The 14493-nt window shown below is 43.4% G+C and overlaps 2 protein-coding genes across 2 annotated transcripts; one reads left to right on the top strand and one right to left on the bottom strand.

Annotated features, from left to right (window-relative positions):
* Positions 1–497: 497 nt before the first annotated feature.
* Positions 498–10162, bottom strand: LOC143320694 (serine/threonine-protein phosphatase 2A catalytic subunit beta isoform). Its single transcript, XM_076730549.1, has 8 exons — positions 9680–10162; positions 8081–8119; positions 6319–6489; positions 3579–3752; positions 3326–3415; positions 2935–3096; positions 2315–2433; positions 498–1247 (listed from the first exon to the last, which is right to left on the bottom strand). Exons 1-8 carry the CDS (start codon positions 9779–9781, stop codon positions 1175–1177), a joined length of 930 nt encoding a protein of 309 aa, XP_076586664.1. The 5' UTR covers positions 9782–10162; the 3' UTR covers positions 498–1174.
* Positions 10163–10651: 489 nt separating this feature from the next.
* Positions 10652–14445, top strand: srp19 (signal recognition particle 19). Its single transcript, XM_076731929.1, has 5 exons — positions 10652–10846; positions 13046–13121; positions 13323–13394; positions 13480–13588; positions 13946–14445. Exons 1-5 carry the CDS (start codon positions 10809–10811, stop codon positions 14074–14076), a joined length of 426 nt encoding a protein of 141 aa, XP_076588044.1. The 5' UTR covers positions 10652–10808; the 3' UTR covers positions 14077–14445.
* The last annotated feature ends 48 nt before the right edge of the window (positions 14446–14493 follow it).

Genomic DNA, 14493 nt, shown 5'->3' on the forward strand with positions numbered 1-14493 from the left:
CGTATTTAAAACGTTACGTGTTTGCACTTTTATTTTAATCATAATCATTTACTCCCTGGTAGGTTGTCTCCAGTGTCCAGTGTGACAACAGTTTAGACAACATTATCATTCCATCGCGTTGGACTTGTCTCTTGGGAATACTTCCTTTACACATAACTGGATTATATGACAGTATTTGACTTATTTCTCCCATCCATAGTTCACTTATCATTTTAGTTTAAATTCTTATAGAATGCATGTTTTCAAATTACAAAAGAGACATACAAAAACCTCACAACTAACCTGTGGACCCAAATATAACCTGCTGCTGAAGAGAACGTTTACGGGGAAAAGTGTGAAGTCGCTTTGAGAAGATTCAGTTTCAAAGTTAAATCCTAACTTCTTCAAGTCAAACCATGTTCAGCTGCTCTTTAAAAAGGTGCAGGGATAAAGTTTCTTCACCACAATGGCTGAGCCAAGTGTAACTCCAGCTAAAGAAATGACACTGACGCCGCCCACTAGTTTGTCAATAGGACATTTTTATTTCATACGTCTGTTGTCTTTATTCAAATTACAGTAATATACTTGCTGAGATGACCACCGGCTGCAGCCTGGACAGCTAAAACTGACAGCTGTACTACTTGAAGCAAACTTTTTCTTTTTTTTTTCTTCTTTTTCAAAATTATCTTGCAACAGAAAAAAGCACATATGCCATGAGATGTGTGGTGTGGCGGTGACGTCAGGTAGGTAGGGTTATAGTGCTGGTCTAAAAAACAAAAAGAAACAGGAAAACAAAAGAAAGAAGGAAAGAAAGAAAGAAAAAAAGAAAGAAAGACTGCGCGTTGTACATGTTGTAAAAGGATCAGAATATGGCACATTTGGTCCACGTTGGTAGTTTTATTATCTCGTTTTCAAACATGTAATAAACAAAAAAAATAAGAAAACAGATCATATTTGTACGTGTTGTTTTTCCCAGAAGCACAGCATTAATGACAGCATATTGAAAACAAGACTGTAGAGGGGGGGCCGCTCTTTAAGCTCCTCTTTGTTAAAATCTCGGTTGGTCAGCCAATCGTTTGTTTCTATTCTCCGTGGTACAGTATTATCATCATTAAGATACTTCCATCCAAAATGAGGGGGTGGGGCGGGGGGGGGGTGGAGCTTTGTGGATGATTGACAGGGATGCTTTGGACATTCACAGGAAGTAGTCAGGAGTGCGTCTGGTCACATGGGGCTCGCCGCGGCGGGGGGCGGGGTCAAACTGAAGGCTGAGGAAGCACAAAGGGTTCGTTATCGATGACATCACTTTGACACGGACTTCAGAAAAAAATCAAACATTGATGTGTAGAGTGTTCGGAGCAGGACGGCGTCGCCTTTTAAACGTAGACTCGTAACGACCATCACAAACGTTAACAGATGACCGTGTAAGACAGGCATCTCCAAACTATTCCACAAAGGGCCGTGTGGCTGCAGGTTTTTCTCCAACCAATCAAGAGCATGAAGTCTGACCAACCAGCTCTCTGAAGACTGAGATCAGCTGATGAAATGAGTCAAGTCTGGTGTGCTGCTGCTTGGTTGGAAAGAAAACCTTCAGCCACTCGGCCCTTTGTGGAATAGTTTGGAGATGCCTGGTGTAAGAGGAAGTCACTGTGACTATGTGAATTATCATTGTTTATTTGAATTGAAGTTCACGATAATTAAATTACATGATTTATGTTGTTTAGGTTAAAAGCAGTTAAAAGAAGTATTATACACTTTTTACATTATTTAGGGCAAATGCATGTAGATCTGTGACTTATTGATAGTAATTTGAGCATAGCCAACAGAAGATGCTTTATTTTGAAATACAGGAAGTAACCTGGTGAATGTTTGACGCTAGCATAATGATGTTATGAACGCGGGTCGCCAGCTGTAACGGCCTGTTTTGTTTGGACTTTCTTCAACCTTCTCCTAAACTGCAGCATGTGGACAGTAAAATGTTCTGCTTGATGAAGACGCGCCTTGGTCATCATTCGAAGCTTCCACGACACAACAAACTACAGTAATGAAGTAAATGAATCTGAACTTTCAATCCTCCTCCTGTGTTGTCAGCTGTATTCATACAGTTTCGAGTGTGGATTATATCAGATTAAGATAACACAGATGACAGTATCGGTCAAGGTTCAGTGCAGATGCGCCTCAGGTGCTGAGCGCCTCACGCCAGGCTGAGGCAGAACAGCCGACTAACAAAATCTATCTTAAGTTTGGGAACTAGTTTGTGGTGCACGAGGTCACAGCTGATAGAGACATTTCATACACTCTGCACATCTCACTTCTTTAATGTCTTCATACTTACAAAGAGTATTTCAGAGTGTCGTCCAGTTCCATGATGGCTGCCTGGTTTCCACAGCGGTAGCAGTAGTTTGGAGCACTAAAGATAGTCACCACATTCTTATCATGGCCCCAGTTGTAGCCCTGAAGGTACAATAACATACATGTGGTTAGAGCGGTGAATGTTTCAAAGAATTTCAATGACCTTCATCTGCAGAGGGACACCAACGCTGGAAACATCCCATCAACGAGTCAAAGCCACTGAAGGGCAACTCGTCGACTGACACCTGGGTATAAAACGACTCTCGAAGGCTCGTCCAACCACAGTTTAACTCCAGAAATCCCCAACGTGTTTCAAATCTCAGCTGCAGCTGCTGACTGAATCTCATTTGAACACAAAGTGTGAGAGTGTGTCAGGTGGAGAGACTCTGTGGGAGTGAAGAGGACGGAGCAGCGCTGCACCCGGATGACTTCATCATATTATGTTGCCATAGACACAGGAGGATTTTTAGGACCCTTCAGTCCACTGAGAGTGAAGACGAGTGCCAACGTGACAAAAACAAGACAGAAAGATTAAAGTTTAACTCCTCCTGTGTAACGTTGGTGGTTTGTCTGTGTGTGTGTGTGTGTGTGTGTGTGTGTTACCTCCATGACCAGCTGATGGGCACGGGACACCAGGGTGAGGCCGTTGGCGTGGTTGAAGGTTTCAGAGATGTCCTGTCCAAAGGTGTAGCCGGCACCTCGGGGGGAGATTCCCCACCCACCACGATCATCAGGGTCCGACCACAGCAGGTCACACATCGGGCCCTGGGGGGGGTGGGGGGGGGTAAAAATAAATAAATAAAAAAATCAAACTATATATTTTTGAATTGTTTTAAAACGTCTTCTGTAGGAACCAATGGGCTTTGAGCTGCCTCAGACTGTAGAAATCAGAACTTTGAATGGACATCCTGTGTCTCAGCGTTCAGGTGTGTGTGCGTGTGTGTGTGTGTGTGTGTGTGTGTGTGTGTGTGCGTGTGTGTGTGCGCGCACACACCTCATGTGGGACTTCTTGCAGGCGGTCCAGAGCTCGTATGTGATCCAGAGTGTCTATGGAGGGAGACAAACCTCCGTGGAGACAGAAGATCTAAAAGGAAAAAGATTTTAACACGACCAGCAAAAGACAGAAATAAATAAAAGTCAGCATCCAGGCAGGAAGGACATCACAGCACAAAGACGGTAACGGTTCACCGCTACGTGAAAATCGTTTCAGCGCTGGTGGACTCGGCCTCCCCGGCCAACCGTCCTACCTGTCCGTCAACCAGCGCGGTGAGAGGCAGGTAGTCGAACAGGTCTGTGAAGTACTTCCAGACGTTGGCGTTGCCGTACTTCCTCAGGCACTCGTCGTAGAAGCCGTAGACCTGCGTGATCTGCCGCGACTCGTGGTTCCCTCGCAGGATGGTGATTCGCTCCTGGAAACGAACCTGAGCGACAGAACAACAGAAACAATGAAAGAGCTGCGATCAACGACCTCACTCAGAGCGGACGGATCGAAAGACTCACCGACCGTCCAAAAATTAGAAATGACTCAAAAAATCAGCGTCTCATATGTGAAGGTTTGTCGCTTTGTCTCATGTGATTGACGTTTTGGACATCTGGAGGCTTGACCTTGGCTTAAGGAAAGTCTGCTGGACATTTCTAATCGCTGTCCAACATGTTTATTGACTCAATTGACAGAATAGTCTGCAGAGGACCTGATGCTGCTGGTCTGGCGTCATCATCCACTCATCTGATTCTTCTCCTGATGATTAACAGATCAGCGTTTTTTGGCTGACCTCACACTCACCGCGGTGTGATGAAAGAAAGCTGTTGTGTTTCTTGTTTTTGCTGTGAAAGTCTGTCTTACATTTCAAACATGTTCCTGTGGTTTGTTGGAAATCTGATCTTTTGGACCAAAACACTTCGACACGACTTCAGTCGTTTCTCTTGTTGGTACGAACTCCTTCACCGTGGAGCTGGTAGCAGACTCTCAGCCACACTTAATGTTGCTGTGCATGAACGTATGATGTCATTACGCCAACGGGTCAGAATACTGCCATCACCGCCATTTTTAGAACATCTGAAATTCTACCGATATTGTTGTGAAATGGCACAAACATCCTCAGAGATGATGATAATCTGTACACTGACCTTTTCCAGAGTCAGAAAAAGTCTCAACTCGGCATCTAATCAGTTCATAATTAGGTCTGCAACCAACAAATATTTACACTAATGATTCATCAAATGTGCGTCTGTACCATCAAAAACTGTAAAGTATGGACGTCGACACCAAACGTCTGCTCCTTCAGTCGCTGTCTGCTCATCACTAAGTCATGTTGTGACACACGTGTTCATGATACAGTGAAACTCCACAGTGAGCTGTCACCACACACACACTGAACGTGCTGACGTGGACTCAGTCTCTGCTCAGAGGAACCAACTCTGAAGCTGATGAGACGTTTATGTTTGTTCACTTTTGTTTGAGCAAATCAAGTTGAGAGTAACTGGAGGTTATTTTTAGGTGCACTGAGGAGGCCAGATCAACAGGTTCAGTGTCCTGCTTATCAGATTTGTCATGATAACAGTAAAATGTCAGCAGCGCTGTGGCCTCGCAGAGCCAAGGCAGCCACAGACTGCACTGTGTCCACATAAACTGACCGAGCGCCTCAAACTGCCTGCAGGTGTTTTCACCTTTTTATCTTGTTCTTTATTCAATGTGTTTCTGCCTTGTTGTGGAGAACACAGCCGGTGCATTCAGGAGACCCTTCAGCCACGTTTCCATCAGTCTCACGTGTCTGACAGAGCAGATAAGAGTTTATTTTAAGGCTGTCTAACAGTTGATGCTACGTTAAAGTAACTGTGGCTCAAATCGGATTTTAAAGGGAGTCAGATCAGTGTTTTTAGGTCAGTTTCTGTGCCATCTTTCTCTGCGTCGGTGCATGAGGGCAGCTATCATGACGCATTCACTACACAGCCCCTGTAGACGATATCTGACAGTTCATTACCGACCTGTCAGATGTTTAACAGGAGATTGAGGAGATCAGGTAACTCATGAGGGAAACATGAAGTGACATTAATTAGATTTTGTTTCGGGTGGTCATCGGCTGAGCTCCTTTCAGCTGTCGTCATGTTCCACAGTACTGAGGGCGGGGCAGCATGGTTATCAGCTGATGACCAAACAGCAGCAGGTGATACAGAGGGAAATTTAAAGTGATGTTTTCACAGCTGTTGTGATGTTGGCAGAGACACAGTTCAGTGAGTGTATCCGTGTGAAGCGCTGAAAGTGCTGTTGCTGTTTGTGGCGTTTCGTTTATTTGCTGGACAGAGCCGGCGCTTCATGCACGCCTCACTGAAACAGAGCGGAAACCACATCAGACCGGCTTCAACCAGCACTGAGCCGGGTCTTGGTTTGGAGCACACTCACACTCTGCAGCCGGAACACTCTGATCATCATCACTGGTATTTAATATCATTTTATCAACCTAATGAGCTACCTTTGGTCGGATGGCTTATTCATTGATGTAACTGAAGTTTACAGTTTTCTAACCTTGATTTTGGCTGCAACTACTAATAATTTTCATTGCTGATTAACGTGCCAATTATTTTTTAATTGATTAATTACTTATTTGTTGAACAAAATGTCAGAAAAAAGGTGAAAAATGTCGATCGGAGCCCAAGATGTCACCCTCAAACGTCTTCTTTTCAGTTTTACCATCACAGAGGAGTAAAGAATGAGACAATAAGAAGCTTCTTTAAACAAGTCGAACAGTTGGCGATCCATTGAATAGTCGATAAAAGCAATTGATTAATCGTTGCAGCTTGTATTTTCAGCAGGGAGAAGTCACGTTCACTACGTGTATTCGCCTAATAAACAAAGTCAATTCACAAAATGTCAAGACGGCAAAAATTATTGCACCTGTTCTACAGTTTAATACAAGTTTCTCTCTTTTGCTGATCTCATTTGGCACTACTGTCTGCTAGCTGAGCGTTAGCATGCGTGACCATGTTTACCTTTAACGTGACGAGCAGCGTGACCGTCTCCACAGAGTAGTAGCCTCTGTCGACGTAGTCTCCCATGAACAGGTAGTTGGTGTCGGGAGACTTGCCTCCGATCTTAAACAGCTCCATCAGGTCGTGGAACTGACCGTGGACATCGCCGCACACCGTCACCGGGCATCGCACCTGAGGACGCAGGTAACAACGTCACTGGATCGCCTCAGCCAAACCGACATGAGCGGCAGTCCAACAGTAACGCTGACACAGCGGTTTCTTTGTTTCTTTGATTTCTCAGTGCAAATACTTTGATCAAATGACAGATTTCCTTTTGACGAGAAGCTGGAACCGGAAAGTTCTTCAGTTTTCAATGTTGAACATCTTCTGACTAAAGCTGAGCGGCAGGACAACAGTATCTCTGTTCAGATGGACATCAGTAGGAATGAAACTGGGTGCGGATGAACCAATGTGTGGGTGTTTTAAGAACTGTAAGACCTTATTATTACAGTTCATTTATTGATACCATCACTGAGGTTTATCTCGACACAATGATGCTTAATGTATTGATTTACTACAAACAGAAACGCTCAGGATAACAAAAAACGTCAACCATGGATAAAGTGTATATTTCTGCAGTTACACTTAAACAAGTTACGCTCCATCATATTTTTTTTTAACAATTCGGGGCCTCAGACATTAATTTGCAAAACTGATGAATGGTAAAATTAAAAAAAAACAAAAAAAAAAAAAACACACTAAAGGACATTATCAGATTACTTGAGGCTGAGGCAGCCGACGATCCCTCACATGACGTCGGCCTGTTACTTTGACAACACTTCCTGTTTTACTGTGTGTTTGCCTCTTAGAGATGGCTCTGCTGTAAAGAGCCCAGTGTAAATAAAGATCATTCATTCTTTCAGCTCATAAACGCCTGTGTGGTGTATGTGGAAAATGCATCACTTTCAGTGGACTTTTTACTGCTGCTGCCCCCTGGAGTGTAGCACACTGTAGGCTGACTTTCAAATTCATCCACTGGTTCTTTAATGTTTACTGAAGAACATCATTACTGGTGCTTTATATGTTTGCTGGCAGGCTGTTGTTTCTAAAAAGACTCTGTGGCATTTAAAAAGGGAAGAGTGTGAGAGCCCGCAGCTCAGCTGAGACTCCGTTTGTGGTGTAAACAAGGTGTGATTCTGTTCTCGACTGCAGCAGCTCCGTCACATTCAGCTCCCAACACGCCAGAGGGAACAACACTGAACATCAGCTTCCACATAACATCTGAACTTCTCTTGAAATATCATAAGGACATCCGTTATAAACAAAAGAAGTTTAGTCAAACGAGAACTTCTATTCAATGCTGGACTGTAGAAATACTGCCTGGTTTCAGCTGAAGCATCAGTCGTCTTATCTAAAGGTGGAAATCTCGATGAGGAACAATTCATCTTCACTTCTGTGCTTTCATTTGGACCAAACATGAACGCAACTTATTGCACAAAAAGCTTTCAACCTTTGTATTTTGGTTCCCTTTCTGACGCAGTTTGGAAACTTTCCAGCAGCTGAAGATTTCACCAGTCCGCTGTCCTTTTTTGTGACTATCAAACTCAGCTTTCATTCATTTTCTTCTAATCACATATTCTGCTGATCAACCTATCGATCGATGAAAACATTTGTCTTCCATCTGTATACTGATCATCTGTCCACCCTGAAATCTGCATATCGGCCAGTATCTGATGGCCACGATGTTGTGGAAACCAGTAGGTCAGGGTCTGGTTATTCTCACCTCCTGAACGTTGGACTCCTTGGTCAGGATCTCCTTGGCCTGGAGAAGACACAAACATACGGATTATTAATTAGCAACCTTTTTAAGACATTTTCTTTAAACCACCGTGTCAGGTGCTTTGTGATCACACGAGCAGACAGAAGGTTAAATAAAACTCTTCAGACGGACACACAAACAGTAATTCATGTCATAAACATCCATGTTTAGCCTTCATGACAGACTGATGGGTTATTTTGAGGTGTCAAGGCTGCGTGAACTCACAGGACGCCGTAGTGTTTGGAATGATTTAGTCAAAGATTACAAAAAAAAGAAACCAGAGCATTTATCGATTAAAATGAGAAGAATCACTAAACTGTGGTTAATTATTTCTGATGTTCAACTATGAGCGACAGTTGATTCTAATTCGTATTATTGTCTGAACTTGTTGTGGAGATCACACACGTATGAAAAAATAAGAGTTTACATGTATGAGCTCAGACACTTAAACTCAGTTTTCTTCGTCATTACTGAAGGAGGACTCTGCAGCTCGTTGCTTCTTTGGTCTCATTCAAAGTTGTTTTTTAGAAGACAAACACTTCAATGGAGAAAGTGAAATTCAACTCTGGGCTTCATGATTGACTCGACTTTTTCTTGTAAAACCAACTGTCGAAAACCCAAAAGATATTCAATTCAAAATCACAGAAAACACAGAAAAGACAGAAAGCTTCACTTTCAGCGAGGATCTGCTCATTTCTCTGTTGATGACTAAATGCATAATGTTTAAAGTTAATGACTTTTTCCCAATTTACCAACATCGGACTGTTCACATACGAATAAAATAATCATCAGGTGATAATTTAGATGTTTTACTGAACAAACCAAAGTTATGAATCTTTTCCTTAATTCATTCATTCATTCAACTCACATAAGACCACCTTTACTCCTGCACACAGTGAGGCCTGCAGCCTCTCGGTGATTTGATTTAAGCCCATTGTTATAAAATGTGTTTAGATCATTAAATGTCGATGAGGCACAAAAGCGACCAAGCGAGTTATTTTTATGGTGCAACAAACCTGAAGTGACGTCTGAAAGCTGAGAGGCTCGACAGGTTTATGCAATAAAACGGATGATCGATAAAGACAGGGCGCGGTGCAAATCATGGCTCGTACATTTTATTAACAGGCGGTTACTTTCGACACGAAAACATAAAACTCCTCAATCAAACATACGTTAAGTCCCAGTCCGTCCACAAAAAGAAGCCCCGTTAATAAACTCGCAGAAAATGGGGTTCAGTCTATTTGCTGGTCATGATGTAAAAGATGCAGATTTTCGGCCCGTCTGACCTGAGACGACGGTTGCTCATAGCAGTCCACATTAACATACTTTTGCTGGGATGGGCACAACACTTGCAGACAATATCATGTTTTGAAAATTGTTTAACAGGTACAGTGCAGTCCGACACTGGAAAACTCATGATGACAGATCGAAAACGGGGCGAAAATAGCCGCCTTGCCATGACTTCATTCCAGAAATTAGTCCGAGCCACCATCGAAATCTAGGCCACACTGAACTCGAGGCCGACTGAGTCAGAATAAACGGCAACTGTTGTAATCAACTTACCTTCTCGCAGAGTGTCCTGACTTGGTTTTCCGTTAGTTGCTTACACTCATTTAGCTGTTCGATCCATTGGTCTAGTTCTTTAGTAAAAGATTTGTCTTCCATGACAGCCGCGGTAGCTTGCTAAGCTAGCAGTATTAGCTACCTGAAAAAACAAACTGGCCTGTGTCTCAACGCTAGCTGCTTTAGCCTTTAGCTCGTCGTATTGTTAACCCGATCTAGTCCCGCCAAATCGGTTGGAAAATCAACGATAAGACCTAAAATTAACGAGTCGTTCAGTCAACCTCTATCATGATAAATTACCGATGTTAAGTTACCACAGTTAAAACACAGTTTATATTGGCCGGGGGAGTCAAAAGGGTCGAATGTCCCCGATGCGACAGACCGTAGCGGCAAAAGGCAGCGGCGTCGCAGCGGCTAGCCGATTTGCTAAAAGAGCTAGCTACAATAACATCCGGGCATTTCAGCAGCGCACAGATTCAGCACACCAGCGTCCCCGCGTGGACAGATAGAAAATAACTAGAAAGCTAAAATCCGTTACTCTTCCCCACAACTTTAAATATTAATGAACGTTGACGTTCTGCTTGGGGTCATCATTGTTTTATCACTTTGGTGCACCATGACTCTTCGTAACAAGTTTATTAACATGACTACAATAAATGACTTCATTAGTTCCACAGCTGTAAAACATGGTTAATTTCCATGCATTGCCATCTGCTCAGCACTACTCCTCCCAGATTAGCAGTACGGGATTCGTCATTAGAAATACTGTATGGATACGGATTGTTGGACTTTCAGAACAGTTTGTCCTTAAAAGGTTTAGCAGGGACAACCTGACCCCAATGATTATCCTCCAAGTACAATCGGTCACATTTTCTGATTATTTGTGTCACAAAATGCGACGTTCATTCTGCTGTCTCCGCTGGGTCACGGTGTGTACAGAATATCGTGTAACACCGGCGCACTCGGTACATTGAATCAAGCCCACCCACTGGTTGTCAACAGTCAATGTGCATGAGGAGCAGCCGTATGGCTGCGTGTTTTACGGCACAAATCAGACCGTGTCGTTAGTCGCTTTATCCAGACGAGACTCGACCGTCTGCAGTGACACGAACAACCCAACTAACAAACAATGGCTCATCTAACTGAAAATCCCGCTGATAAAGAGAGGTGAGTTGTTGTAAAAGCTAGCCTGTTAGCCCAGCTAAGCTAAAGCTAACCGATTAGCTCTTCGCTCACACATTGTAAAACTCCAATAGAAGATTTCTGAAGTTAAGGACAACTTGGGTATCTATAAATGTAACTATCTTATTAATTGCTGCTGTACCAAACGTGTCGATCTTGAATAGCAACTCTTCAGTTCGGCATAATTTAAATCCGGTTTATATATGTTAATCCACCAGTAAACGACTTTTTGGTGGTCACAGCTCACGACGACCCTCGACGGTGTAACGTTAATGTTAAGTTAGCTCATGAATGAAGCATTGTGGGAGTAGCTAACTTGTGTAGCTAAATCCAGTAAAAAAAATTTTTTAGCTTTATGAATGCTGTTTACCAGTATACCACCTTAAAATTACTATTTCTAATAAGTTAGGTAAAAGTCACGTTTTACGAAGTCTTTGGCAGAAACTGTGGCAAATGTTAAAATGGTTTAGTTTTTACATGAAGTCTGGCCTGTATGACACAGTGGCAGATTCCCTGATTGTCGACCCCAACGCGGGACTATCCCCGGTCGGCACTCTCCCGCTAGCCAGACTATCGAGCCCACCGACATATAACGGAGCTAGTTATCTTTTTTTATGTTAGTTTTTTGTTACGTACAAGTGTATTTGACATATAATTAGTGACATATTGTTTCAAATACACCTACAGTATGACCATTAGCCTATGAATTGACTTTGTCGTTACGTTTTAACAAGTGGTGGATAAATCCTCTTTCCGTTTCCGTTAACAACATTGCTAACTTGTACCGCAGAGCTAACGAAAACTCCGGACCATTCTATAACTCCCGACCATTTATGCGTGTAGATTCTATAACTCCCGACAATTTATGCGTGTAGAAAAGAGCGAACAACAACTCCGGACTAGCAAACCAGTCCTATTACTGGCCAAGAACGTCCTGTTACTGGCATTACTGCCGCTTCGACTGGCATACTCCGCCGTCGTTTTATCCAGTAGTGTTATTCTTACTGGAGTGGTGTTAAGAAATAATACGTGTGCCAATACATAATATATGCTATAAATGACACGAATACGTGAAATATAATCAGGGGGCAGTGTATATATATGATAATACGTGAAATATAATCCGGCGGGATAGATCGTCTAAAGTCTAAACCACCTGGGGCTACGCGTCCGTGAGCGAACTCAGTTGGGAGTCTCCGTCTATCTACCCAGTGGCATAGCAGGCGTTTAGCATGACGTGTATGTAAGGTCCTTAACTGCAATATTTGACCGATTAATATTGATCCCACCGACGATAAATAGTTTTGTATGGCTGAAGAAGAAGAAGGACAGAAATATGATCGTCTTCACTGGCAGAGACGGGATTAGATGAAGTGTACGTTAGGTTATATTCACGGTTAAGAGTTTGGGGATCGGCCGTTTGCTCGTCAGTGATTCAGGCCAGTTTTTGTTCGGTCACACAAAACTGAATGAAAATCCTTCTTAGAAGTCACCACGAGCTCTACAGTCCGTTAAGAACCCGTAGAGAGAAGGGGCTAAAATGAAAGATCAATGGAAGTTATTTAGGATTATTCTCATCATGGAATAATCTGCATAACCCGATTAACTGTCAGATTAATTGATTAATCGTTTGGTCTTTAAAAAGACAGAAAATGCCGAAAAAAGCCCCTCACAGTTTCCTAAAACACAATTTAAAGCCATCAAACGGTCCAAGCGGCCAAAATATTCAGTGAATTAAAACAGAAGAATAAAAAATCAGCAAATATTTGCATTTATGAAGCTGGAACCTGTGAATTTTTCCTCAAAATGACTTAAATGATTCATTGATGATCAGAATATTTACCTCTTCGTTTTCTGTGGACTGACTCATCTCTCTAACACTCTTTAAGCCTTTTATCTGAATCACAACTTCATCGTCTCATGATTGCCATAACAAACTGTTTTCTAGCGGTTGTGCGACTGACTGTCTGTAAACGTCTGTCAGTGTGGCCGCTGGTCCAAAGAGACCCCCCTGCTAAGATCAATGATAAAATAAAATAGAAACGCTGGTGACAGAAAAGACACAGAGCCAGGTTAGCAGGAAGCATCACCAGTTCAACTTTTAATCATGGCTTCAGTTAAATGTGCTGCAGTTCGGTTCCAGGGTTGTTTTTGTGAGTCTCGTCCCTCTGCGATGTGTTTCAGGTTCATCTGCATCTATCCAGTTTACATCAACAGTAAGAAGACGCTGGCTGAAGGACGAAGGATCCCCACAGACAAGGTGACGCTCTGCTTTCCCATGTTAGCATGACGGCTCAGAGCAGCGGGCTTGATTTTCTCCAAGCTGCTGGCTGTTAGCAGAGACCATTTGGTGCGTTCAGGGACAAAAGATGAAGCGCTGCAGTGTGAATTAACTGCATCATGTAGCGATCAAAGCAGAGGCGAAGCCAGCAGCTCATGGCCTGATGTTGTGTGTCTGCAGGCTGTGGAGAATCCGTCCTGCGCCGAGATCAGAGACGTCCTGACGGCTGCTGGCCTCAACGTCTACGTGGAGGTAAAACACACATCAGTGGTTAAAATGACATCACAGTGACATCATAGTGACATCACAGTGACATCACGGAGTGTTTGTCTTACAGAACAAAATGCACCCCAGAGAGTGGAACAGGGACGTCCAGTTCAGAGGACGCGTCAGAGTTCAGGTGAAGCAGGCGGACGGCAGCTTCTGTCAGGAGAAGTTCACCTCCCGTAAGTCTCCTCCAGCGTCTCAGTCCGCTGTTTGACCACATCTGTCCAGTTTAATAGATCCGACTCAGAACGTCTCTAATGAACATCAAAGTACCTTCAACACTTTCCTCTTCTGTGACGACGTCTGACCAAGTGGAGCTGGCGTTCCTCTGAAGTCAGCGACCGCGTTTTTGGTTTCAGTGATCATCACAGAACTGTTTAAGATCACTGACCTCAGGTCTGTGTGGTACGCCTGTGTCTGTCCGTCTGTCCGTCTGTCTGTCTTTCTGTCTGTCTGTCTGTGTGAGTTCACAGTCATCCTGGTGTGGACAGTAAACTGTATGTGGACAAATGACATGGATGTTTGTGCTCCGTCAGGTAAAGACGTGATGTTCTACGTATCAGAGATGATCCCCAAACTCAAGACTCGGACCCAGAAGAGTGGAGGAGGAGAGACGAGCTCTCAGCAGGGAGAGGGAGGAAAGAAGAGCAAGAAGAAGAAGAAGTAGACGCATCGACACCACCTGCTTTTTTTTTTTTTTAAAGGTCTTTTTAAATTAATTTCCTGAGGTCGTTGTGATCGATTGTTCAGACGAGCGTCCTCACAATCAAACCCTGAACTTTTTTCTTTGGAGGAGTTTTTCTCATTGTGACCTCAGACACTCGTTCAGCCGAAGGCGTCCAGATTCAGTCAGACCTGATCCTTTAAATCTCATTTCTGTGAGCAGAGAGCAGCTCGAGCTCCTCGTCTGCTGCTCGGAGCGGAGACGGAGGTTGTTTCTGTTGTTGAAGGAGGAAGGTGTTCATGTCTGTTCCTGTTTAGCCCCTCGTCCTCCTCACCTTCTGTCCACTGTGTCAATAAAGACTTCTTTTTCTCACCTCTGTGTTTTAGTGTCTCAGGAAATTACTCGTCCTCATAGACCGAA

The sequence above is a fragment of the Chaetodon auriga genome, chromosome 5 (genome assembly GCF_051107435.1).
Source record: "Chaetodon auriga isolate fChaAug3 chromosome 5, fChaAug3.hap1, whole genome shotgun sequence".
Taxonomy (NCBI): Eukaryota; Metazoa; Chordata; class Actinopteri; order Chaetodontiformes; family Chaetodontidae; genus Chaetodon; species Chaetodon auriga.

What these genes read in the sequence shown, in the direction of transcription:
- srp19 (XM_076731929.1), top strand. Translation starts at nt 10,809, where the DNA reads ATGGCTCATCTAACTGAAAATCCCGCTGATAAAGAGAG. An exon ending in GAAGGATCCCCACAGACAAG is followed by an intron (nt 13,122 to 13,322) that starts GTGACGCTCTGC and finishes GTGTGTCTGCAG; the next exon opens with GCTGTGGAGAATCCGTCCTG. An exon ending in TCAGGAGAAGTTCACCTCCC is followed by an intron (nt 13,589 to 13,945) that starts GTAAGTCTCCTC and finishes GTGCTCCGTCAG; the next exon opens with GTAAAGACGTGATGTTCTAC.
- LOC143320694 (XM_076730549.1), bottom strand. Translation starts at nt 9,781, where the DNA reads ATGGAAGACAAATCTTTTACTAAAGAACTAGACCAATGGATCGAACAG. An exon ending in CGCTGCTCGTCACGTTAAAG is followed by an intron (nt 3,753 to 6,318) that starts GTAAACATGGTC and finishes TCTGTCGCTCAG; the next exon opens with GTTCGTTTCCAGGAGCGAAT. An exon ending in CCGCGCTGGTTGACGGACAG is followed by an intron (nt 3,416 to 3,578) that starts GTAGGACGGTTG and finishes TTTTCCTTTTAG; the next exon opens with ATCTTCTGTCTCCACGGAGG.